General features: G+C 39.7%; 1 protein-coding gene and 1 non-coding gene across 9 annotated transcripts in view; both read right to left on the bottom strand.

Moving 5' to 3' along the window:
• Positions 1 to 27,389, bottom strand: part of KIAA2012 (uncharacterized protein KIAA2012 homolog) — a 130,067-nt gene that overhangs the window by 30,824 nt on the left and 71,854 nt on the right. For 7 of the 8 annotated variants that reach the window (XM_038585384.1, XM_038585386.1, XM_038585381.1 and 4 more), the window contains 4 exons: positions 21,540 to 21,609; positions 5,298 to 5,388; positions 3,097 to 3,253; positions 1,088 to 1,202 (listed from right to left, as the gene is read on the bottom strand). In XM_038585384.1, coding sequence (XP_038441312.1) covers positions 1,088 to 1,202; positions 3,097 to 3,253; positions 5,298 to 5,388; positions 21,540 to 21,609 — 433 coding nt within the window. The remainder of the gene's footprint in view (positions 1 to 1,087; positions 1,203 to 3,096; positions 3,254 to 5,297; positions 5,389 to 21,539; positions 21,610 to 27,389) is intronic. The other variant, XM_038585388.1, reaches the window with a different exon arrangement.
• On the bottom strand, positions 23,663 to 23,769 carry LOC119867978. Its single transcript, XR_005385474.1, has one exon. It is a non-coding gene; the product is annotated as a U6 spliceosomal RNA (small nuclear RNA).

Genomic DNA, 27,389 nt, shown 5'->3' with positions numbered 1-27,389 from the left:
TTCAGTAGCTTTTAAACTTCCATGTACAATGGAATCACCTGGGGTGCAGATTCCTGAGCTCCACTCCTAGAGTCTGATTCTGTAGGAATCTGCATTTTAATGACCACTCCAAGTGTTTTGAGAAGGGTTGTCCATAGACCACCCTTTGAGAAACTGCCTTATCCTATTTGGATCAACTGTAATTCAATAGTCTTACAACTAAAAAAGTTCTGTTTCACCCCGACCTATGGTAGAGGCAAGACTCTCCAGAGGAGAAAACAACAGACACAGACAGAAAGTCAGGCCTCAAGAGTCTGGGTTGAGGTTGCAGCTTTGTAACTTGGCAAAGTTTAAGCCTTCCATACTGTAAGCACTCTTCTTCAATTTGCCTCTGGGGACCACAAGTATTTCCTTTCCCCAGTCCTGCCAATGCAATCCAAGTCATGGGCTATAACAATGTAAGGTCAGCAAGACTTTAAAAAGCAAATCTCAAAAATAGATTGGGCCCAGGAAACAATCCAATGTCATCCTTTCTGACAGCCTTTGATTCATCTGGAGGGTCTTCTAAATCATGTGGCCAGGAAAGAATGGGTCTAAATTTTAAACTAAAGAAAGTCTTCAGAAGCATGGGAATCTAAATTCCTTGGAAGGTACAACACAGGGAATCAAGAAGAAAAGTGGTAGCTGGGGTAATCATTCAGCTACCCAAAACCTTTTGCTTCCTAAATGCTTTCACTGCCCAATTCTTAAATTATGACAGATAGTAACTCACAGAAATAATAATGCTTGCTTTATGGAGATGTTTTGGGGATTTCATGATGTCATATATGCAGGGCTCCTAATACAATGAGTAGTCAGTAAATAGGTGCTGCTATTATTATTATTATTATTATTATTTCCTCTTTATCACAGGTCTCTAGGAAACCCTGCTTTCCTCTCTTCTCTACTGACATGAAGTAAGGCTGCAAGAGCGTCTTTAGCCAGAGATAGTCAAAAAGACTCAAAACAGGGAGTTTGTCCCATTGGATTCATGCTGAATCTCTGTGACATGTCCCAGCCCTATTAGGTGTCTTTTCCTGGGTCGTCGGTCAAGGGCACACTCCCTTACCAACAACAGCCTCTGCTTCCCTGTGGACCTTTCCTTCTCTCCTCTCCTTAGGTACCTTGGACTTGTCTGTTTTGGTTCTTTTCTTTCTCTTGGCTTTGTCAATCAACTCCATCTCCTAAAGGTGAGAAATTAAGGAAGAGGATCATAATATGTGTAGAAAACAAGGGGAAAAAAACATCAAAGGAAGATTATGTTGAACAAAACAGAATGGTTTAGAATGGAATTTGTGTGGGTTCCACATGAAGCAGAAGAGGGAGTCTTAGAGCTGGTGCAGAAATCCTAAGGTTCAGCCTTTCCTTTAAAACTGCTAGGTATAATGCCATTGGAGGAAAGAGGAACAGAATACACTTTAGGATGTCTCCTTTCTGGTGCTAAATTGTGATCTATAGAGTTGGATCAAAGTAAAGCAATTTTCAACTTTGGTAGATTGCTATTGCTACAATTAATGTTTAGTTTAGAACAAAGTCAGATTTATTCACTATTGCATCAATTGCTGACTTTCCAGAAATTTCTCAAGCAGATGACCACAACCACGTCAGTCTTCACATTTCCCCATAGGCTGAGACAACAATGGAAATTCCTCCTAAGAGAGGAGGGCAGAGTAGGGCCATGGCTACCCACTCAGTACCTGTGATATTTTGACATAATAAGCAAAAAATATTTGGTCTTCATCCCAGGTCTCTGGCACAGAACTTATTAAACCACTGTAATTTCTGGAGCATAAAGGTGAAAGAGTAGCTTTTGTTTTTCATTAAGAAATCCCTTTCAACCATACCTGAGACTGTGTTAATAAGGTGATTTGGGAAAGCATCTAAGGAGGAGGTGCTGGTTATCAAGGGAATCAACCATGATATTAGAGGGTTAGAAATTCAGCCCAACACCCTTAACCTCAGAGGAGAAGTTAATAATCATTTGCCAATGCTTTAATCAATGCTTTTACTAATCAGTGCCTATGTAATGAAACCTCTATAAAAACCTAAACCAAAAGAGTCTGGATTGCTTTCTGGGTTGGTGAACACAACCACATGCCAGGGGGATGGCACACTCTAAACTCCATGGAGACAGAGGTGCCTGCATTTAGGACCCTTGGGACCTTGCTCTATGTATCTCTTCATCTGGCTGTTCATTGTATCCTTTAAAATATCCTTTGTAAGGGGTGCCTGGCTGGCTCAATTGGTGGACCATGCAACTCTTGATCCTGGGATTGTAAATTCTAGCCCCAGGTTGGTTGTAGAGATTACTTAACAATAAAATCTTTTAAAAATCCTTTGTAATAAATCGGGCAGCCCGGGTGGCTCAGTGGTTTAGCACCGCCTTCAGTCCAGGGCCTGATCCTGGAGACCGGGGATCGAATCCCGCTTCAGGCTCCCTGCATGAGCCTGCTTCTCCCTCTGCCTGTGTCTCTGCCTCTCTCTGTGTGTCTCTCATGAATAAATAAATAAAATCTTAAAAAAAAATCCTTTGTAATAAATCAATTGTAGTAAGTAAATGTTTTTCTGAGGTTTGTGAGCCATTCTAGCAAATTATCAAAGCTGAGGAAGGGGTTGTGGGAACCCTCTATTTATAGGTGACAACCTGGGACTTGTGACTGGTGTTTGAAGTGGGGGAAGTCTTATGTGACCAAGCCCTTAACCTGTGGGGTCTGTGCTAACTCCAGGCAGTGTCAGAATTGAACTGTAGGACATCCAGTTGGTGTTCTTTGAGCTGGAGATTGACTGATATAAGAAAAGTCTCCACACATCTGGTGTCAGAAGTGGTGTGTAGGGAAGATGAAGTTTCCTTTTAGTATCTTAGTAGGAATTAGAAATGAGCACCCCATCCTTCAGAAGGATGCAGCCCATGGCTGGAGCAGGGAACGATGACTGAACCATGGACTTCAGACTGGATTTCAGTTCTCACTTGCCCCTTTGCAGTTCCCCTTGTGCATATAGTAAGCAATCTACACAATTGTACATGGTAGCCTGATGGGAGCAAGCTTTTGGACCAAGCTCCTAGATGTTTACACTTACATTGATGTTGGCTAGTACCTGCTGGTTGAACAGTCTTGGTTCATTCTTCCCTTCTCTTCCTCTTGGGAGAAGAGATGCATCTACAGGACCCAACTGCTCTGGGGACTCGTGTCCTGGGAGTCTTCTGTGCAGATGGTGTACACCATAATCTCTGCCCCTTTAAGAAAAAGCAAAACAACAGGACCAAACTAAATAAAAAACTCTGGTGGACAAGGAAGAGAAGTGCACAAACATTGAGTTTCTGTCTCTGTGGTGCTATGATGGGCATTTTATACACTTGGTCAACCCTCTTTTTCTCAACACCTCCCTGAATAAGGGAGGGTAGAAAGTTGAGTCTTCCCTTGTGGGGTTCTCTCCAGCTAAATCCTCAATTTAGAGAGAAGAAATAGTTCACCTCTCTAGAGTTGCATGTTTATGCCTTTAATTGAATGACATCAGGTTATCTAACTGAAATTCTTCTATCAAAGGCTTAGCTGAAAAATAAATGACCTTTAAGAAAGACTGTTTTAGGAACATGCAACTATCCATTCATTCTTTTATGCCCTCTGAATTCTATTCTTGATCAAATATAGCCACCAAAAGGTCATGTGCTGTGTTTGTGTGATCCCTTGTAGAACTGCTGTCAATTGACTATCTGCCTTGAGGAAAACAGACTTAATTTCTCTGGGTAAAAAGGTCCCTAAGAAACAACCATGTGGGTTTTAGTAACAGCTGCAGCAGCAGCTCCTGGGTGCCAGGACATTTTATTTTTTAGCTAAATCCGTATTATATTCACTGTGCTGTGCTAGTACAGGGCTAGTACAGGGCCTTACTACAGAAACTTGAGAAATATTTGTTGAATGAGGTAAATGGAATTTCCTGTAAATATATGAGTCTTTAAATCATTCAATGTCACTCTATAAAAACCCACAGAAGATGTAACCATTAGAATTTAGTGCTAGGAAAACATTCATTTCCCCTGAGGAACAGGTACATGGCAAATGAGAATCACAAACCTGATTGTGTTGCTTCTTTTTTGTGTTTTTGCTTTCACATTCAGGAATCTCTATATCAAATCTGAAAGTTTGATCTTTAGTCACAATGGCTATAATGACTTTTGTGGAGTGCTGATGTTCTTTTTTCTTTTCCTCTGCCTTAAATTTTTATTTCTTTTTGGTTATCTCACCTTTTTCTTGGTGATGAAGATGTAAGTCATTTAAATCCATTGTGGAAAAAGCTGAGATATAAAAATTTTAAAAATAGAGTTTTTCAGATATCTGCCTCCCTACCAGATAGTGCCTTTCTCTCTTTGTTCCTAGGGAACATAAAACCTTTTTGACCCAGGAGGGAATTCTTATACCATAGGGCAGGTGAGGGCAGGTTCTCAAGTCACTGATGGAGGTCACAATAGGCTATTGTTCCAGGTGCCACTGCCAAATAGGGCTTAGGTCAAGTGAGTTGGGCTGACTGGCTGAGCTGTTGGTCAATGAGCTTGAAGTAAGCACATAGTGAGCACATAGGAAGCATTTATTACATGTTAGGAATGTGTGTTAGTATTATTAAGTATTATTTTACCCAGAGCTGAGTGAATGCTGAGAGGAGAAACTATGGTTGAGTTGACAGACTTCACTTTTCTAGGCATGTCTGTAGCTCTCAGCTATATAGACAAATGGAGAAAGCTGTTTCCACACTGTTAAACTTCATTTTTCTTTTAAGATTTATTTGACAGAAAGAGAGTGAGAGCACAAGCAAGGAGGAGTGGAAGAGGGAGAGGGAAAAGCAAACTCCCTGATGAGCAGGGAGCCTGTCATGGGACTCCATCCCAGGACCTTGGGATCATGGCCTGAGCTGAAGGCGGATGCTTAACTGACTGAGCCATCCAGGGGCCCCTAAACTTCACTCTTCACCCACCTAGCCAAAGAATATGGTTGAAGTAGGAAACATTCATAATACAGTCCTAAGAATCTATTTCTTAGACAACAATTTCAGCTGTTAGAGCGTACGATTATCCTAAGAATTGTCATGCTTAGAAAAAACATAAATGAAATCAATTAGAAACAGAAAAATGAGGGGCACCTGGCTAGCTCAGTCAGTAGAGAATGTAATTCTTGATCTGGGGATCGTAAGCTCAAGCTCCAGGATGGATGTAAAGATTACTTTAAAACAAAGAAAAATGAAATAAAAGTGGAGTGGTCTATGTCATTACAACTTTAAACACTTACGTCTTTTGGATAGTATCTGACTCAGAGATCTGGATGTGCTCAGCCACGGAAACACTAAGGGGGTCAAGGGTCATACTCCTCAGTTCCTGGTCTGTGAAGAAAAAGAGCATCCTTAACAGCCAAGGACAATAGATTATATAGACAAGAATCCCAGACATGGGAAAATGTCTACCTGGTTAGTAGCCAATGACATGCAAATTAGCACCATGAAGTATGTTATACCTATAAAATTAGCAAATGCTGCACAAACCAGTACTGGCACATAGCGAGTGAAATTAAAATTAGTAGACTCTTTGGGAAAGTGATATGACAGTATGTACCAAGAACCAGAAAAATATTCTTGTCTTTAGTCAGGAATCTCACTCCTGAGTATTTATCATGAGGAAATAATTCAAAAGAACAAGATTTTTGTATAAAGTTGTTATAACTTTGTTATTAATAATGAAAAAGTAGAAACAACTCAACAATGGAAAATTGGGAAAACAATTCATGATTCATTAATTTGACATTTAGTTTAAAAGATAATAAGCAATATGGAAAATAGGATATAAAGAAGTAAAAATGTAAACTATAGAACAGTCTGTTAGAACTATTTAAAATATATATGTAAATGAATAAGGGCTGGAAGAAAAAACAGAAAAAGAAAATAACATGTTAGATTAGGAGATTTATGTGTGTTTAAATTTCTTCTTAAAACCCCAGTGTGGTTATAACATTGCAAATGAAATTGATTAAAAAAACCCAGACATTACAACTCAGTAGCAAAAAAACCAAACAATTAAACCAATTAAAAAATAGGAAGAGGATCTAAACAGACATTTTTCCAAAGAAGACATAAGACAGCTAACAGGCACATGAAAAGATGGTCAACATTACTAATTATCAGAGAAATGCTATTCAAAACCACAATGAAATGTCACCTCCTACTTATTCGAATGGTTAGTATAAAAAAGATAAGAAATAAGTGTTGACAAGGATGTGGAGAAAAGGGAATCCTCATGCACTGTTGGTGGGAATGTAAATTAGTGCAGCTGCTATAGGAAACAATATGCAGGTTCTTCAACATATTATCCAGCAATTTAACATCTGAGTATTTACCTGAAGAAAATGAAAACACGAATTCAAAAAGATACACCCCTATGTTCATGGCAGCCTTATCTGCAATAGCCAAAATATGTTAACAACCTAAGTGTCCACTGATGGATGAATGGATAAAGAAGGTGTGGGGTGTGTATACATGTATGCGCACACACACACACACACACAATGGAAATCTTGCCATTTGCAACGACATGAAGAGAACTTGAGGGTATTATGCTAAGTGAAAGAAGTCAGAGAAAAACAAATACTGCCTGATTTCATTTATATGTGGAATCTAAAAAATTAAACAGATGAACAAACAACACAAAACTCATAGGTACAGGCAACAGATTGGTGGTTGCTAGAGGGGAAGAGGGTAGGGGGCTGAGAGAAATGGGTGAAGGGGATCAAGCAGACAAACTTAGATATATAAAATAAATAAGTCATGAGGATGTAATGTATTGCATGGTGACTATAGTCAATAATATTTAGAGCATATTTGAAAGCTGCCAAGAGTGAATCTTGAAAGTTCTCTTCACAAGAAAAAAAACTTTTTTGTAACTTTGTATGATGACTGTAGATAATAACTAGACTTATTGTGGTGATCATTTTGTGGTGTATGCAAATATCAAATTATTACGGTGTATACCTGAAACTAATATGATGTTATTTATCAATTTTATCTCAATTTAAAAATTTTTAATTGGGATGCCTGGGTGGCTCAGTGGTTGAGCATCTGCCTTTAGCTCAGGTTGTGATCCTGGGGTCCTGGGATCGAGTCCTGCATTGGGCTCTCCGCAGTAAACCTGCTTCTCCCTCTGTCTGTGTCTCTGCCTCTCTTTGTGTGTCTCTCATGAATTAAATAATAAACAAACAAATAAATATCCATCAACAGGCAAATGGATAAACAAACTAGTGTATACATACAAATCAATACTACTTAGCAGTAAGTAGAAATGAAGCATTAATACACTTAGCAATATGTATAAATGTCAAAAAAATTATGTGAAATGAAAGAAACTAGACTAAAAGAAAGTACAAACGGTATGATTCCATTATATAAAATTTTAGAAAACGCAAAGTAATCTATAGTGACAGAAAGCATATCAGTGGTTGTCTAGCGTCAAGGGAGGCTAGATTTGGGGGAGGCATGAGGAAATATTTGGAAAACATGAATGTTTTATCTTGACTGTGTTGATGGCTTCATGGGAGTATACACATATCAAAACTTACCTAGTAGATCTTAAAAGTTCTCATTGTAAGAAGAGACAATTGTAACTATGTGTGGTGATGGATATTAATAAATTGTTGTGGTATTAATTTTGCAATATACATATAAATCACATTGTATACCTTAAACTAATACAGTGTTATCTGTCAATTATATCTCAATAAAACTAGGGAAAACACCCCAAATCATAGCAATGTTTAGTGTTTCAATGAAAGAAAAGTAATTGGCTGACTAATTTTGTATCCTATCAAATAACTACAAGTCATTAAAACCTGAGAAAAAGTAGAAAAAGTGAAGTTGACTGCATTAAAGTCTTATAGGAAAAATATAGTATTATTTAACACTTTAAAAAACGTAATCATAAGATTTAATAAGTATAATTTATCATATGCCAACTATTCCTCAATAAAGAAAAAATATATTTTTAAGATTTCACCTAATCATTCATGACACTGAGAGAGAGAGGCAGATACGTAGGCAGAGGGAGGAGAAGGAGGCTCCATGCAAGGAGCCTGATGTGGGACTTGATCCCGGGACTCTGGGATCATGCTGAGTTGAAGGCAGACGGTCAACCAGTGAGCCAGCCAGGAGTCCCAAGAAAAAATATTAATACAAATAAAGTACCTAAAACAGTGTTGACACTTGGTAAAAATAAACAAGAACCAACCAAAAAATCTCACCCAGGATCACTCGCATACAATTAATGCAAATATTTTGATGTACTTTCATGCATATATAATAGTCATTCTCATAGATTTAAAAAATAATGTATATATAATTTTAATTTACCTTTGTTATAATCTCTCATATAATATTCCTAAAAATGATTTTATTTATTTTTTAAAAAGATTTTATTTATATATTCATGAGAGACACACACAGAGAGAGGCATAGACACAGGCAGAGGGAGAAGCAGGCTCCATGCAGGGAGCCTGATGTGGGACTCAATCCCTGGTCTCCAGGATTAGGCCCTGGGCTGAAGGTGGCACTAAACCGCTGAGTCACCCGGGCTGCCCTAAAAATGATTTTAATAACAGCATAGCATTTCACTGTACAGATGTACCATAACTGACTTAACCAATCATGTAACTTTTAAAATTCAGACTGTTACAAGTTTTTCATAATTATAAAGAACTTTGTATAACATATCCTTGAAAGGAATGTTTTTGATTATTAAAAGACCTACTCTTTGTTCACATCTATGATTATTAAAAGATATACAGTCTTTAAGGCACAGTGTCTATTGCCAAATTGCTCCCCAGAAAATTTGTACCGATTTTATACTCTGAGAAAACCGTCATTTACTGCTTTCATTTATCACATGCTTATTAGATTTTTACTATACGCTGGGAACTGTGTTAGGTCCTGGGAATACACTGGGGAGTAGGACAGAAACATCTCCTAGTCTCAGGAACTTAAATTTTATTGGAGAAGATGGATATTAACATTAAATAAAACAAAACCAAAACATAAAAAACTTTTTAAAAGGAAAACTCTAATATTCAATTCCTATTTCTCTTTCTCTTTGAGTAGATTCTTTTAAAAAATTTTTTATTTTATTTAAATTCAATTTGCTGGGCAGCCCCGGTGACGCAGCGGTTTAGCGCCGCCTGCAGCCCAGGGCGTGATCCTGGAGACCCTGGATCGAGACCAGAGATCGGGCTCTCTGTATGGTGCCTGCTTCTCCCTCTGCCTGTGTCTCTGCCTCTCTCTCTCTGTCTCTATGAATAAATAAATAAAATCTTAAAAAAAAAATTCAATTTGCTAACATATAGTATAACACCCAGTGCTCAATTCATCACACGCTGTCCTTAATGCCTGTCACCCAGTTACCCCATCCCTCCCTCTCACCTCCCCTTCTGCAACCCTTTGTTTTCCAGAGTTAGGACTCTTCCATGGTTTGTCTTCCTCTCTAATTTTTTCCCACTCGGTTTCTCTCCTTTCTGAGGTGTAGATTCTTGTGTGAATTACTTTACTTTCCTCAATTTTGTTTATTTATTTAAAGGTATAACTTTAAAGAAAGATTGGAAAAGAAAAAAAATTCACCTGTAATCCTACCAACATCATCCCCTTAAATACCACAGCTAATTCCTTTTTCGGCAAAGTTGTCCGTGACACCCCCACTCCTTCCCATGCAGACCACCTTTGTCACTTGTTTTTTTTTCTGCCATTCACAAATTTTAAGGTTGGCATCTATTGTCTCACACATCAACCTCCAGAGCAAGCAATGGGGACCAAATTTTTCATATACAAGTGGTTAGGGAAACTGAGAAGGTTGACTGGGGTAGTACCTTGCAATTTATATTGTCTTGGATGATGTGCAGTATTAACAGAGAGTTGTAGCTGATTTAAGTATCTTCGTGACAAGGGGAATTCTGGGGAGTGGGGGAGGGCTGTTCCATTCCCTAACATGGCTTAAAATCTGTGGCTAAAACCTGTTTTACTGAAGACATTCAGGGCTCTCTTCATAGCTCTTTTGAACTTTGGGACAGGGCACTACAGGACCAGCAGGGGGCGCATTTGTATTGCCCAAAACCTGAGTTTCTACATTGGTATAATTTGACCACAATGATTAGAATTGAAACCCAGAAAAAAAAAAAAAAAAAAAAAAAAAAAAAGAAACCCGATCAGCTCTGAGAGGTGGACCATAGAAAAGAGGCCGCCACCCCCCTTCTAATATAATAACCTGATACTTAGGAAGTATTAGAAAAAACTAAGGCAGTACTTTGACTAATTGTGTAGAACTTTTCACTGTTTTTTTTTTTTTTTTTTAAGATTTTATTTATTTATTCATGAGAGACAGAGGAAGAAGCAGACTCCCTGCAGGGGAGCCTGATACAGGACAGGCCCTGAGCCAAAGGCAGATGCTCAACCGCTGAGCTACCCAGGCGTCACAACTTTCAACTGCTTTTAAAAAATCTGTAAAATATTTGAAGAACGCAGAGTATAGGAAAAAAAATATTGTATACTGAGTACGGATGTACTTACCACCAGCTTTGTGAAATCTTAACATTTTGCCATATCTGAGTCACATTTTTTCTCTAAAGAAATAAAACATTTCACATACAGTCCAAGACTTCATTGTATCCGATACAATCCCAGGTCTCTCACTCTCCCCGCAGTGGTAGCCATTCTCTTAAACTTGGTGTTTGTCAACTGAACACACTGCCCCAAAATATGGTACCTTTGCATATTAAATATTAATAAGCTGAAGGAATTTGAGGAACAGAAGGTGAAGGAAAGATTCTTGGGCCACTGTACCCTTCTCCCCAGAAGCAGGTTATAAGCATCTGCCTTCCGCTCAGGTCATGATCTCAGGGTCCTGGGATGAAGCCCGGAGCCCAGCATCTGGCTCCCTGATCAGGAAGGAGTCAGCTTCTCCCTTTTCCTTTGCTCCCCGCCCCCTCCTACCACGTGTGCTCTATCTCAAACGAATGAATGAATGAATGAATGAATGAAATCTTAAAAAAAAAAACCCACATCTGAGAGATGCCCCCAAAAATGCCCCCCAGAGGAAAGAGGCATCCTTTTCTCTGAAGATTGAGAAACTTTAAGAGGAATCCAAATAAGCAGGCCTTGTTAAGTTTCTCCTAATTTATTACCTTTAGCTCATTCCCTTCAAGTTGTATCATATTTTCCCACAACTTTCCACTCTTCATCAAACCTAGTATAAAACTACTTAGGCTTAAAAAAAAAAAAACTACTCAGGCTTGGAGTGCCTGGCTTGCTCAGTTGGCAGAGCATTTGGGAATTGTGAGTTTGAGCCCCATGTTGGGTGTAGAGATTATTTTAAAATAAAAAATATTAAAAAAAAAACAGACTTAACCATTTCTTTGGGTCTTGATTTTCTTATGAAGGCTCCAATATCACATAAAATTTATATTAAATAAATTTGTGTGCTTTTCTCCTCTTAAATCTGTGTCAGTTAAATCTTTAGGCCTAGCCAGGGACTCTAGGAGGGTCAAGGAAAAGTTTTTCTTCTCCTACAGAGTCCTCAGGCATATGTTTATATCTTTGCCACAGTATACATGCACTTATAAACAACATGATAGTATTTTACCCATTAAATCCTTGTATCAATAGTATCATTTATAGAAATTTTGCAACTTATTTTGCTTAGCATTTTGTTTTTGTGATTCATAATACATATAGTTTCCATTCATTTAAGCTAACGCTATTTCATCATATAACTTTTTTATTATTTATTTATTTATTTATGATAGTCACAGAGAGAGAGAGAGGCAGAGACACAGGCAGAGGGAGAAGCAGGCTCCATGCACCGGGAGCCTGATGTGGGATTCGATCCCGGATCTCCAGGATCGCGCCCTGGGCCAAAGGCAGGCGCTAAACCGCTGCGCCACCCAGGGATCCCTATTTCATCATATAAACATACCACAATTTATTTATCCATTTTGCTGCTGATGGCTTTTTTTTTTTTAATTTTTATTTATTTATGATAGTCACACAGAGAGAGAGAGAGAGAGAGAGGCAGAGGGAAAGCAGGCTCCATGCACCAGGAGCTCGATGTGGGACTCGATCCTGGGTCTCCAGGATCGTGCCCTAGGCCAAAGGCAGGCGCTAAACCACTGCACCACCCAGGGATCCCTGCTGATGGCTTTTTAAATTATTTCCAATTTTTTGTGATTACAAACAATGCTGCAATGAACCTTCATGAATAAGTCACTTTTGATACATGAAAGAGTTTCTCTAAGGTATACATGGGAATCAAATTGTTGAGTTGCAAGGTACATGCAACTTCAATTTATTGGATATTTCCAAATTGCTCTGAATTTCTAAAACTCCATATCCTCATCAATGATGGGTGTTCACAGACTTTAAAATTTTTGCTAACCTGATATACATATGAAATGAAATATTTCTGTTTTAATTTGAACTTTCCTAATTACCAGCATAGTTGGCTTTTTTTCCTAAAGATTTTATTTGAGAGAGAGCAGAGCAATTAGAAATAGCACAAGCAGTGCAGAGGGGCAGAAGAGGGACAAACAGACACCCCTCATCAGGGAGCCTGATGCGGGTTTAGTGTGGGGGTTGATTCCAGGACCCTGAAATCATGACCTGAACCAAAGGCAGACGCTTAACTGACTGAGCCACCCACGCACCCTTAAAGTTGACTTTTTTTTACATGGCCATTTGCTTAGGATTCCTGTCTGTTAATTGCCTGTTCTTATCTCTTAGCTATTTTTCATTTGGGTTGATTGTCTTTTCCTTCTCTACTTGTAGCAGTTCTTGCTGCATTTTGGATACTAATACTTTCTTGGTTTTATTCAATGCAGATATTGTCTTTTAGTCTATGATTTGTCTTTTTTTTTTTTTTAAGATTTTATTTATTTATTTATTTTTTAGTAATCTCCACACCCAATGTGGGGCTCGAACTCATAACCCAAGACCAAGAGTTGCATGCTCTACTGACTGAGCCAGCCAGGAACCCTGTGATTTGTCTTTCAACTTTGTTTTTGCTGTCTTCTCAAAAACTTTAAATTTTAATATAGCCAGATTTGTCAATAATTTTCTTTATGGTTTATGTTTTGAATCATGGGTAGGAAGCTTTTACTTTTCTCAAATTCATAAACATATTCTTCTAAAACAGTTTAAAAATTTTGCTTTTTTAGGGGTGCCTGGCTGGCTCAGTTGGAAGAGCATGAGACTCTTGATTTTGGGGTTGTGAGTTCAAGCCCCATGTTGGGTGTGGAGATTACTTAAATATAAAATCTTAAAAAAAATTTTTTTTAAAATACATCTGATATTTTTTGAGGTAAAGATTTAAAAATCGGATAACCAGTTTTCTCAAAATTATATAGTGAAAAATAGCCTGTTCTTTATACTTTTGCCATGTATTGTTTCCATATATGGGTGTATTCTCACCCACTTAACTGAGAATGGATTCTCAATTTTCTTCTGTTATCCCTAAGCCAATATCATATGACTTTATTATTACTTAAAAAAATATTTTATATATTTCTTCATGAGAGACACAGTGACAGAGGCAGAGACACAGGCAGAGGAAGAAGTAGCCTCCCCACAGGGAGCCCGGTGTGGGACTTGATCCTCCGACTCCAGGATCACGACCTGAGCCGAAGGCAGATGCTTAACCACTGAGCCACCCAGGTGTCCCTCATGTGACTTTAAAGTGATTTTTGATATTATAGTATTAGGCCTCTTTGTTTTTCTTCAAAAATTTTATTGATTATTTTAGGCCCCTTTTGAATTTTTGAATTTTTGATCAACCTATCATGTTCCATCAAAACCCAGCTGGAGATGTAAAAAAAAAAAAACTGTAATTGCACTGAATTTACAGATTAATTTAGGGAGAAGTGTCATTTTCCTATTTATGAACATTATATACAGCCTTATATAGAATATTATATTTGTTTTGGTCTATTTTCATTTAATTGAACAACATTTTATAATTTCTTCAAGAGTCTCACATATCGTTTTTTATATTTATTTGTAAGATATATTTACTATACATATATATTATATTTAAAAACTACATTTATCCTGCCTTCCTAGTAGAAGAGGAAAGTTGTTTTGTTCCTTCTGGTAGGAGTTTCCAACTAATAAGTGGAGAAAGAATGATAGAATTTCAGTAACTCAGGCAGCCCGGGTGCTCAGCAGTTTGGCACCGCCTTCAGCCCAGGGCCGGATCCTGGAGACACGGGATTGAGTCCTGTGTAGGCATGGTCCCCACAGGGAGCCTGCTTCTCCCTCTGCCTGTGTCTCTGCCACTCTCTCTGTGTCTCTCATGAATAAATAAATAAAATCTTAAAAAAAAAAAAAAGAATTTCAGTAACTCTATTTTGAAGCCTCTAATGAATGAATGGATCTGTAGCTGTTGGCCTTGCAAAGAGAACAAGCAAACATTATGTCTCCTGATGGAAGAACACAATGCCTTCCATGAAATAGTCTTGCCAAAAGGAAACACCAAACTTGAATCTGATCAAGTCTGAGGAGCCAAGTACTAATTTACAGGGAATACAGATGACAGAGAAATACTATACCATGAGGAAGCAACAGCAAAATCTAGATTGTGAGAAACTCCATAGGACAAGTGACTTGGTTTCCTAAAAATACACTAAAAGAGGGGGGAAAAAAAGAAATGGAAGGGACCCTATAAATTAAAGGAGATATGAAGGCCACACCAACCTACTGCAAACAAATTCTAAAGCAATTATAATGAGACAATTATGGCATTGAAAAAACAGAATATTCAATTATATTAATAGTTTTAATTTTTAGGTGAAATGGCGGTATTATGGTTATGTCAAAAGTGTCTTTTCTTGTTTTTTTAGAGGTATGTACTCAAGTGTATATAGGTAACATGATATAAGCCTGGAAAATTTGTTTCAAAATAGTACGGAAGAGAGGAATTGGGGATGTGGGTGAACAATATTGTCCAGGAGATGGGCATGTGGGATTCTTGTGCTGCTCTGTTTGTCTTTCTGTATATTAGGGGTTTTCCATAATAACAATAATCTTAAAATTAAATTTTAAATTGTGCTTTATGTTTTGAACACTATTGTTTTTCCACAATTGATTTTTGTGTATTGATCTATATTTAGTCATCTTGCTGAATTTTTGTTTGTCTTTTAATAATTTGTCTGTAGACGCCCTTGGATTTTTCCATCTAAGTAATACTATTGTCTGGGAATAATGACAGCGTCATTTCTTCCTTTCTGTCCTTTTCTTTCTTTTTATTTCTCTACTGCGCTACCACAATGTTGAAATAGAAGCAATGGCAGAGGACATCCTTATCCTAATGCTTTCTCTAAAGAAAGCTTTTAAAGTTCTACCATTAAAGTATGATGTTTACTGTAGGTTTTTGGTAGACTCTTTTCATTAAAATCAGGAAGTCTTGGGCAGCCCTGGTGGCGCAGCGGTTTAGAGCCACCTGTGGCCCGGGGCATGATCTGGAGACCCTGGATCAAGTCCCACGTCAGGCCCTCTGCATGGAGCCTGCTTCTCCCTCTGCCTGTGTCTCTGCCTCTCTGCATCTCTATGAATAAAAAAATAAAAATAAAAAAAAATTAAAATCAGCAAGTCTTCCTCTGTTCCCAGTCTGATAATTTTAAATCATTAATGGGCAAATGTCATAAATTTATTTTTCCTTTTGTATCTATTGAGATGACCCTAAGGTTTTTCTCCTTTAACCTCCTTTCTTTTTGGGGATTATTTATTTATTTATTTATTCATGAGAGACACACACAGAGAGAGAGAGAGGCAGAGACACAGGCAGAGGGAGAAGCCGACTCCATGCAAGGAGCCTGAGGTGGGACTTGAACCCCGGAGAACCTGGGACCATGCCCTGGGCCAGAGGCAGGCGCTGAACTGCTGAGCCACTCAGGTGTCCCTCTCCTTTAATCTCTTGATGTGAATTACATAAACAGACTTTCCCATGTTAGGCCATCTTTGAATTTCTGGGATAAACCAAATTCAGTCATTCAGTCATACATACATACATACGTATATATACATACATATGTACATACCATATATCATAAAATATATATTTAATATAGAAACTTAAGGATTTGATTGGCTAATATTTTATTTAGGAGTTTTGCATCTTTGATCATAAGCAAGATTGGTCTATCAATTTCTTTTCTTATGTTGTCCTTGTCTCTAGATCAATCTCAATGTCAGGGGGCTTGGTTTGGGGGGACTGATTATGTCCTCTGTGTAAGTCCTTTTACTTAAGGCCAAGTGTGGGCAGCAGACCCAATCTGAACGAACAGTCTTGCCAGCCTCTGCATTCTATGAAAGGCTATGTGTGGCAACAACAGTAACATAACCTCTTAGAATGTGGTTGTTTCAACTGCTTTTTGGTTTTGATAAATTTGGTTCTCAAGTTGGAAATAACCTTTACTTCCTGGAAGGTGAAGAGAATTTTCAGGATCAAGGGGCAACAGCTGTGTTCTGGGATTCTGGGGACTTCCCTGGGGTTTCCATTCTGGGTTAAGTGGAACGAGCCAGAAACATTCTTAAGGATGTATTACTTCCCACCATAGAAGAAGACTTTGAAATACTTTCCAGAAGGAAAAAAAATAAAGCAGTAACAGAGTGCGTAGGCCATCCAGGCTGTTAAGAACTAGCAGATTATTCTGAACCCAGTGCTGGGGCCCCAGATCGCAGAGCCTGGCAGTGTGCAGTGACTGCGTAGGCCTCGTGTGGAGCAAATCAATGATCAAGGAGCCCTGAATGACATCAGGTGGCAGCTCTTTGCAGGGGTTGCACTTTCCAGGATGTAGATTCTGGGACAGTGGCACTGTCTCAACTCCTGGGCACACACCTCTGATCTCTCTATTTTTTCCATAGCTTTAGAGAAATTTTTGCAACACTGGCTACTCCTTACTTCTTTGCACAGGTTGGGAAGTCATCATATTTGGTCCTTCTGGAGCTGTTTATTCCTAGAGTCAGGAAAGGCCTTCAAACCTCCCCTAGCTAGGTGGGCCACCTAGGAGATTTGTGTTCCTACAAGGCAGCTGTGAATCCAACACTGATGTTTTCTCTCCTGTCCTCAGGGTGAGGAAATGTTGAGCCAACTCTGACCCCGTAGAGAAGGAAACAGCCAAAGGGGATAGCAGAGAGAAGGAAGCTGGGGGCAGAGCTGTCCTACCCCTTGCCTACCAGCTTGGACTTCTCCATGGGAGAAAAATAAACCTTTCATCTTACTTGAAGTCACTTTATCTTGGTCTTTGTTAGAATGGTTATATCAATATCCTAACTACCACACATCCATCTCTTGAATAAAACAATAATACTCTGAACCTTTTTTTCCCTTGTAGAATAAAAATGGCTCACTGGTTTCTAAGGGTTTCTGTAACACTTGCCTTTTGTCTTTTCTCCCCATTGTTTTAGACTACTGATTAGGGACCCCCTGCATGTCATGCAGAGCTCCCCAGATCTCCCCCTCCTCCTAAGAATATCTAAAATTCTGCCACATTCTAAGGGGTTATGTCACTGCTGCCACATAGCCTTTCACAAAATGCAGAGCCTGGCAGGACTGTTCATTCAGATTAGGTTGCTGCCCACACTTGGCCTTAAGTGAAAGGACTTACACCGAGGACACAATCAGTCCCCCAAAATCAAGCCCCCCTGTCATTGAGATTGATCTAGAAAGTAATCATCACAGTATCAGCTTAGAACTAGTCTCTCCTGATAAGGTACAACTTATGGCTATTAAATTAAGGTTTTGAGCAGCCTGGGTGGCTCAGCGGTTTAACGCCGCCTTCAGCCCAGGGCGTGATCCTGGAGACCCAGGATTGAGTCCCACGTTGGGCTTCCTTCATGGGGCCTGCTTCTCCCTCTGCCTGTGTCTCTGCCTGCTTCTGTGTGTGTCTCTCATGAATGAATAAATGAATGAATGAATGAATAAATAAATAAATCTAATAAACAAACAAATAAGTAAATAAAGGTTTTTAGGGGCACCTGGGTGGCTCAGTGGTTGAGCATCTGCCTTGGGCAGAGGTGGTGGTCCAGGAATCCTGGGATTGAGTCCTGCAAAGGTTCCCCGCAAGAAGCCTGCTTCTCCCTCTGCCTATGTTTCTGCCTCTCTCTGTGTCTCTCTCATGAGTAAATAAGATTTTTTATTTTTCATTTAAGAGAGAGAGAGAGCAAAGCAAGGGGAGAGGCAGACGCAGAGGGAGAAGCAGATTCCCCAGTAAGCAGGGAGCCTGATATGGGGCTTGATCCCAGGGTCCTGGGATCATGACCTGAGCTGGAGGCAGATGTTTAACCATCTGAGTCACCCAGGTGCCCTTAAATTAAAGTTTTTTTAAAGAAATAGACTAATAGCTAGCCTTTAATGACCACTTAGTGTATGCCAGGCACTCTTATAAGCACATCAAATGTATTTACTCCTTTGTCTCTCAGTCACCTCATGAGATAAGTAGTATTAGTACCTCTATTTTACAGATGAAGAAAAAGATGCCTAGAGAAGTTTGGTAACATACTCAAGTGCATGCAGTAGTAAGTGGGGACATGAGGACCTGAACCCAGGGAATCAGACTTGCTGTCAGTGCTCTTGATCACTGTGATGCAGCCTTGACAGCTCTCCCACTACTTTTACCCCCATTATTTTCAAACAAACAGATCAAATCCGGTCACTTAAATTTAGAGAAATAAATTCTAGAAGCAAGGCCCAGGGCAGTGATTCTTAAAGTGTGGTCCCTGTGCCACGACCATTAGCATCACCAGTGAACTTACTAAAATTACAAATTCTATGACCTCAACTCAGATCTAATCAGAAACTCTGGGGACAGGGTACCTAAGTCTATTTTAACTAGCCTCTCAGGTGGTTCTTTTTTTAAAAAAATATTTTATTTATTCATGAGAGACATAGAGAGAGAGAGAGAGAGAGAGAGAGAGAGAGGCAGAGACATAGGCAGAGGGAGAAGCAGGCTGCTTGATGTGGGACTTGATGCCAGGACTCCTGGATCACAAACTGAGCCAAAGGCAGATGCTCAACCACTGAGCCACCCAAGTGCCCCTCTCAGGTGGTTCTGATGCGCACTGAAGTTTAAAGCCCGCTGGCCTAGGAAATAATAAATAACAATTGATTTTTTTTTCTTTCTTTGGGCTCTGAGAGTGGGGAAAAGAGGTGGAAAGGAAAGTTTTGTATTTAACATGAGCAATTTTCCAAACCCTCTTTGATTTGGAAGTTGCCAATTTGATACGTCTGGTGAAAACTTGCATTTGGTAATCTTACGAGTCTAAAACTTAAGATATTCTCAGTGGGCATCGTACTGCTCACTGCTCATAATTTAAACACACAAAGATCACTGCTTAATTTAGCACAGAAAAACAAATCGTGGCAATTAGATGTAAGACCTATAAGGGGAAGATTGATCCTTAAATAGTTAAAAAAAATTTCCTTGGCATGCCGCCTTTTCTTTCTTCATAGATTTGAAATCCTTTTTAAACTTTAGCATTTATCATTCAGGACAGGCAAATGCCTTCTTCAATTTTCTGCAGTGATATTTCACTGCATTAAAGACTGTCTGGATAACCTTTATGGAACTCAGCCGGAGCCTGTCCCTCCGTCATGAGACAGGAAATCTGTTTCGACTGACTTGGTCATTGCTTAGATTTGGCCATGTTCTGCACTGCCTAAAACCTCCACTGCACTTGGCCAAGATCTTGGAATCTCATCAGTCTTCACATTCTGCATATGTGACTTATAATATGAAAGGTCTGAAGACTGGAGCATGTTTCCTTGGCTACTATCACTCAGCTTAGAAAATGGAGTGGGTAGGAGACTTATTTTAGCAAAATTCTGCTTCAAAGCTTGACCAAGCTCAGAAATTGGGCTACCATAATATTTTATTGTATGATATGCAGAAGCAATGAAATGTTTAAAAAATTTTTTTGAGAGAGAGAGAGCACGTGTGCAGGGGTGGGGATGAGGAGCAAAGGAAGGACAGAGAGAGAATCTTAGACAGGCTCCACACTCAGTGCAGAGATCTATGTGGGGCTTGATCCTATTGAGATCATGACCCAAGCTGAAATCAAGCGCCCTATGCTCAACCGATGGAGCTACCCAGGCACCCAGCAATGATACCTTTTAAAATGGCCATAAACATCATTTTTGTCTAGAATATCAACTGAAAGAAATAGTAAAAGATGTAAGCAGAAAGATACCAAGTTTAGGGTGAAATCCCAAATGCATGATTTTGCACATTTATCCTTAATGAGCTCTCATGGTTTTCTTCACTTCATGGATTCAAGAGGAGATAGGGAGAGTCGAGGTGTCATTTCACCGGTTGATAAACTGTGACCATGAGAAGGTAGATATTTAATCATTATGATATCCAAGTCAAGATAAATATTTGTTAAAGGGCTATTGTGTATGAATTACTTCATTTATTTCTCATGCAACCTTATGAATGAAGTATAATCAGCTACAGTTAAGGACACTGAGGCATAGTGGGGTTAAGGCTGAGGTAGTCCAACTTCAGGACCCATGTCCTCCACTCAGCTGCTCAGAGCTGCTGTAGCTAGCCTATATAGAGCACCTATGTAAATTCAAGCAAGGTGCCCCAGTAGAAGGGCTGAGTAGGAAAAGGAACCCCCACTGTGTGGATACCTCCCAGTCCAGAGGTGCATAGCTTTGGGAGCAGAGCACAGGCCCCTATTTGCTCTCTCTGCTGGATGCCATTGTACAGCAAACAACAAACAAATCTTTCTGGCTAGCACAGTATCCACCCCTTGAAAACACAAGAATCTCTCACATATCAGTCTCCACTCCTGCAAGATGCAATGAGGATAATGAACTGTTCTGCTACTTGGGTCTACCCAACTGTAGCATCACACAGATGCACATGTGCCCTCTGGGAAGAGATCTGAGTCTAGCTCAGGGAATATGAACGATGCCAAAAAGCCCAGTTCTGGGCCCAGTGTTTCCTAGAATCAACATTATTAAATGCAGCATCATTTTTGGAGGAAGCCGCACTCACACAACTCTGGTTACCCAGGTGGTGGGTAACAGGCCTGGGTCTCTAAAGACACTGGTCCCCCTCCCCTCTGTTGGAATATTAACACTCTAGGCAGGGAACCCTCAGCTCCTGAACCTGCATATCCAAGTCCCTGTGAAAGCAGGAAGAACAGAGAAGTTGAAGTGCCTGAGTAGCCTTTTTGTGATGTCCCAGAGTCTCCACTCTCCTCCATCAATCTGCGGCCTCTGGCAGGAAAGAAATCTCTCAGTAAGTCTAAGGATATAAAAGTGTGTTATCATCAGTCAGTTTGTGATGCACTAAGATCAATCAGAGTCTGAATTCAGCACTTTGGTATGTTTTCTGACTTCTAGCTCTGATAGGAAATGGAAGGGTCATTCTGCATTAACATCTTTGAACCAGTGCAAACCTCATCAGACAATTATTGTGACAAGATTTAAAAACCAATCCAGTCATCTCTACCTTGGGTGTCTTGATTTTCTCTGAGGGGTTCTCCTGGTTCTTCATGATAGTCCAGTTCATCTCCATTTTCCTATGATTTTAATACATAATAAAAAAAAGTACATAAGACAAAAATAAAGGCAAATACTCCTGTGGTCTGTGCCCTTTGGTAAAAGGAAATCCAGTTTTCTTAGTTGTTTTTTCTCCTTTTTGTCAACTTATTTTAACTTACAGTGTCCAAGAAGTCTAGTACCAGTGTGAATAGCCCTAAAGAGCCAGGTGGGCTTAGCTACAGTGTTGAGCACTACTGGGGTTTTAGTGGTACTTTTCTTTTCTTTTTTTTTTTTTTAAGGCAAATACAATTTGCTTTCTTTCTTTTTTTTTTTTTTTAAAGATTTTATTTATTTATTCATGAGAGACACAGAGACAGAGAGAGGCAGAGACACAGGCAGAGGGAGAAACAGGCCCCATGCAGAGAGCCCGATGTGGGACTCGATCCCGGGTCTCCAGGATCAGGCCCTGGGTCAAAGGCAGTCACTCAACCGCTGAGCCACCCGGGCTGCCCTAGTGGTACTTTTCTTGTGGGAGGCTTGCCTATTCATGTACACAGGGTTCCATGCTGGCCTTAACTGGTTGGGGGGGAGGTTGTGGGGTGGTGGAGAAGAATGCCACACCCAAAAGCCAACTCTCAAAAGAAACAAGGTACCTCTAGGGACTTGATACATGACTGGTGCAATGATAGCAGATGCTGAAAGAATGGAAAAGGTGGGATGAATCAGAATCCCAAGGCCTTGAAGATGGGTAGATTAAGGGCTTTGGTCTCTATCTTGAGAACAAATGGAAGGTACTGAGGGTTTAAGGCAGGGAAGCAAAAGCGTCAGGTTGGCCTTCTGTCGAGTTTCCAGGATTACCATGGATATGGTTTCTTATCATATCTAATCCCCTCTTCCTTCTTTCTCCCAGTCATACAAACTGTGCAGTCCACAATCTAGAAGTCTCCATAACAGTGGTTCTCAACTCTGGCTGCACAGTTAGAATTATTTGCGGAACTTTAAAAGGTATGATTTCCAGGGGATCCCTGGGTGGCTCAGCGGTTTAGCGTCTGCCTTTGGCCCAGGGCATGATCCTGGGGTCCGGGGATCGAGTCCTACATCAGGCTCTCTGCGTGGAGCCTGCTTCTCCCTCTGCCTGTGTCTCTGCCTCTCTCTCTCTCTTTCTCTCTGTGTCTCTCATGAATAAATAAAATCTAAATATATATATATATATATATATATATATATATAAAGTATGATTCCCAGTATTGACCCTCAAACAATAGTTAAACTTTCTGGAACTAGAGCATTTTTAAGGCTTCTTGGTTGATTCCAATATGTAGCCAAGACTGACAGTCACCATTGTCCTCTAGAGCATTATTAGAAGAGCAACTTGTTGGTAGCCAAAGTGATGTGGCAGGTAGTCAATGACTTAAGTAAAGCCACATGTGTCTGATGAAGCCAGCTCTTGGCCTTTGTCACTGGGATCTCTGCTGAATCCACAGCTTCATTTGAGTTATAGAGAAGGAACTAGATATGGAAAACCCTGGAAGTCTCTCCTAGGACTAAAGTTCCTCAATCTTTAGTGACAATCAATTTTTCCACCTTGTTATCAAATATCCATACTGCTTTGGGAAGAGACAATGAATTATCTGCTACTTTGTTTGACATTCTCTTCTTACTCTGGGGCTTTTTATCTTGTGTGTTTCTTACTGGTTAGCTTCGTGTTTGTAGCCAATGAGACATTCTGACATAAAAGAGCAAGAGCTGGGGTACCCGGCTGGCTCAGTTGGAAGAGCGTGTGACTTTTGATATCAGGGTTCTGAGTTCAAGCTACACGTTGGATGTAGAGATTATTTGAATAAATAAATTTTTAGAAAAAAAGAGCCAGAGCAGGTAAATTCTTTCTTTCTTTTTTGGCTTTTTAAGTTTATTTATTTATTTTTGTGATCCCTATAGTAATCTCTATAGCCAACATGGGCCTCAAACTCAGGACTCTGAGAGCAAGAGTCATATCATGCTCTTCTGAATGAGCTAGCCAGGTGCCCCTTAAGGTTTTATTTTAATTCCAGTTCATTAACATACAGTGGTATATTAGTTTTACATGTACAAAAAAATTAGGAATGCTTCCCAAATTTGTGTGTCATCTTTGTGCAGGGCCCATACTAATCCTCTCTGTATCATTCCAATTTTAGTACATGTGCTGCTGAAGTGAGCACAGTAATTTTCTTTCTTTTGTAGTTAGTTCTCATTTTGGAGAAAAAGTAGATTTGCCCTTAGTGTAGTAAAAAAAAAATCATCCCTAAATAAATGGAAAGGTTTTTTGAAAAATTACAGCAGGAAAACTCACCTCAGTCATAATAAACTGCTAAGTTATAAGAGTAGAAAAGAGATAAACCGAAAGACAAGTTCCTGTTTATAAATCCTTTTAATCCAACAGGAAATTGGATTAAAAAGGAGAAACAAGTTTGCTCCTTTGGAAGAATTTCAAAGGCAACGATTAACCTTCAGTCTTAACAACATATAGCTATGAGCCTTTAGGGGCAAGAAATATTCTTCTCATTTCACAGATAGGGAGATGGAGGCAGAGAAATCAGGGACTCAAAAGAACATTCTTGCAGATCCCTGTTAGAAAAAGTAGTCTGAATTTGAAATTCTGTCTTTTGCTTAGAAAGCTATCAAAAAAACCTATGGTGTTTTAGATATATGAACATACGTAAGAAATGACATACACCTAAGGTCATTCACTGCAACAGATTTGAAACAACCTAAAAGTGCTACCAATCAAGGACTGGTCAAATAAATTATGGTAATTCACACAATGGAATATTATGCAACCATGAAAACACCTCTTTAAGAATTAACATAGAAAGAACTCCAAGATCTATTAAGTAAAAAGATGTAAAACTCTGAACAATGTGTATAATATTAAAATGTGTGTAAAATGTATGTCTGTGTATTCCTCTATGTGTACTGCTTTACATATGTGTACTACAGGTCAGGAAGGATACACAGGAAGCTAGCAACAGTGAAACCCAAGGGGCAGGGAACTGAACAGCTGACATACCCTTTTGTACTTATTTTTTCAAAAACCATCTGAGTGTATTTCAAATTCAAAATCTGAGTTAAAAAATTAAAACTACTAACATAACATTGTAGGCCATCTATGTATCAGTTTTAAAAAACCTAAACCAGGGATGCCTGGGTGCCTCATTCAGTTAAGCGTCTGCCTTTGGCTCAGGTCATGATCCCAGGGTCCTGGGATAGAGTCCCACATAGTCGTCAGGCTCTCTGCTCAGCAGGGAGTTTGCATCTCCCTCTCCCTCTGCCTGCCACGCCCCCCCCCACACTTCTGCTCTCTGTGTCAAATAAATAAAATCTTTAAAACAAAACAAAACAAAAACCCTAAACCAAATAAAATGCAATTTGTCATTTTTAGTATAAATTACTATAAATGACTAAACCAAGTGATTGAAACACGTAATAACACTTGCTGAGTGAGCGAAACAACTGAAGGACTGGAAATTTGATCCCAGCTTGGTATTCTGGCCAAGTCATTTGCTCATCATCTGTTCACTTAGTGCATGAACACTGATTGAGTGTCATGTGCCAGGTCGTGTGTCAGGCATTGTGAGCTCCAAGCTGAAAGATCTACTTTTTTTTTTTTTTTAAGATTTTATTTTCTTATTCATGAGAGACACAGGGAGAGAGAGGCAGAGAAAGGGAGAAGGCAGAGGGAGAAGCAGGCTCCCCACAGGGAGCCCGATGTGGGACCACTGAGCCACCTAGATGTCCCTGAAAGATCTACTTGTAAACAGCTCACTGACTTGTGCAGAAACGATGTAAAACCTCAGCATTGCAATGCTGTGATAAATGCTGTGACAGATTATGACAGGTTTCTGCAGGACCTCACAGGAGGTGAAGCTTAAATTAGTCTGGGGAAGGCTTGTTTACAGGGGACATGGTGCTAAGTCTTGCAGAGAAGGGGAGGTAGGGTAGTTCCCCGCAGAGGAAGCAGCAATGTGCTGGTCTGGGGGTAGCTTGGTGTGGCTGCAGTGCACGGACAAGTGTGAATTAGATATGGGCCAGATATTGCAGGTTGCAGTACAGAGTTTAAAAAAGGATTGATTTGTTATATTTTTCTATTTCTAAAATAAATACAACTTTGATGCCAGGATTTAACTAGAAAGCCAATAGGGATATGGTAAGGCATTTCAAGTAAACCAGTGATAGGACTGAGCTGTATTTAGAAAGAGCACTGACAGCAGTGTGGTCCTATAGGACGGGAGTGAGTGGGGATAGTAACAAACACTCTGTAAACATAAACTGTAGCACTGAAACCAGACACAGGACATAGTTGCCTGAATGGTTGGGATGTGGGTCCTGGAGACAGACTGCCTACCCTGGAGGCCCTGACTTCTACACTCCATGCCTTAGAGATCGTGGGAGCTACTCAGACTCTGAAACTTGGTTTCTTCAACTGACAGGGGCTGGGCCAGGTGACCTGAAGTTCTCATCCCTTCTTGTAGAATCTTCCACTAGTCTTGCCCACTACCCTCATGCACATAGGCCTACATCAAGCTTTCACGAGGAGCTTCCAGGAGAATGGAGGAGCCTAGGATGCCAGAGTCAGAGGTGGGGCTCCAGTGTGCCTGCAGGCAGCTACATGACCTATCTTTGAACCTCACTCTATCTGTAAAATGGGAGTCATAATAAATATTTGTACAGGCTTCTTCTTGAAAGGCTTATTTAGGAAAATACATTTGGAAATTCTGTGTAACATACCACAATACATGCATCTAAATGTCTAATTTCAACACCTTTTAAAAAAAAAGATTTTATTTATCTATTCATGAGAGACACACAGAGAGAGAGAGAGGCAGAGACACAGGCAGAGGAGAAGCAGGCTCCCCTCAGGGAGCCCGATGTGAGACTCGATCCCAAGATCCTAGGATAATGACCTGAGCCAAAGGCAAATGCTCAACCCCTGAGTCACCCAGGTGCCCCCTCAACACCTTCTTAATAACAAAAGAAAGTCAATATCATTTAAGAGTTTTAGTATATGTGCTGCCAAAGTGAGCACAGTATCTTTTAAGAGTTTTAACTTCAGGGACGCCTGGGTAGCTCAGTGGTTCAGTGTCCATCTTTGGCTCAGGTTGTGATCCCAGCATCCTGGGATTGAGTGCTGCATTGGGCTCCCGACAGGGAGCCTGCTTCTCTTTCTGCCTGTGTCTCTGCCTCTCTCTGTGTGTCTCTCATGAATAAATAAAATCTTAAAGAAAAAAAAAGTTTTAATTTCAAGGTAGTACAATTTTTCTTGTGTATTATAAAGATCCCACATGTTTAATAATGAAAACCAATTTATGAACATTGTAAGTTATCTGTGCTTTTGAGATTAAGATATATTATTAAGCTGCCTGTGTAGCTTACTTGGTTGGGCATCTGCCTTCAGCTTGGATGAAGCTGCTGGGATCCCAGCATGCTGGGATCGAGTCCCACATTGGGCTCCCTGCTCAGTGGGGAGCCTGTTTCTCTCTCTGCCCCTCCCCCTGTTGGTACTCTCAAGTAAATACATAAAATCTTAAAAAATATATCTATCTATCTATGTATATATATATAGATAGATAGATAGATATATAAAATTAAGTCTCTGCTCCTCTCCTAGGGTCTGAAGCCACAACTAAGATGTACAATTAAATTCTTCACAGGAACAGTAAACTGACCTCGTCAAGATCAGGCATTGTGGGTATTGTGGGTTTTGTGGCTTTGAGTCCTAGCTCCCTCTGCTGGCAGCCATGTCACCAATCATCAGCTCATTTTACCAGTCCCGTTTCCTCAT

This window comes from Canis lupus, chromosome 37, assembly GCF_011100685.1.
Source record: "Canis lupus familiaris isolate Mischka breed German Shepherd chromosome 37, alternate assembly UU_Cfam_GSD_1.0, whole genome shotgun sequence".
Taxonomy (NCBI): Eukaryota; Metazoa; Chordata; class Mammalia; order Carnivora; family Canidae; genus Canis; species Canis lupus.
The sequence above is the reverse complement of the archived record's forward strand: the minus strand, read 5'-3'. Positions and strand labels throughout refer to the sequence as shown.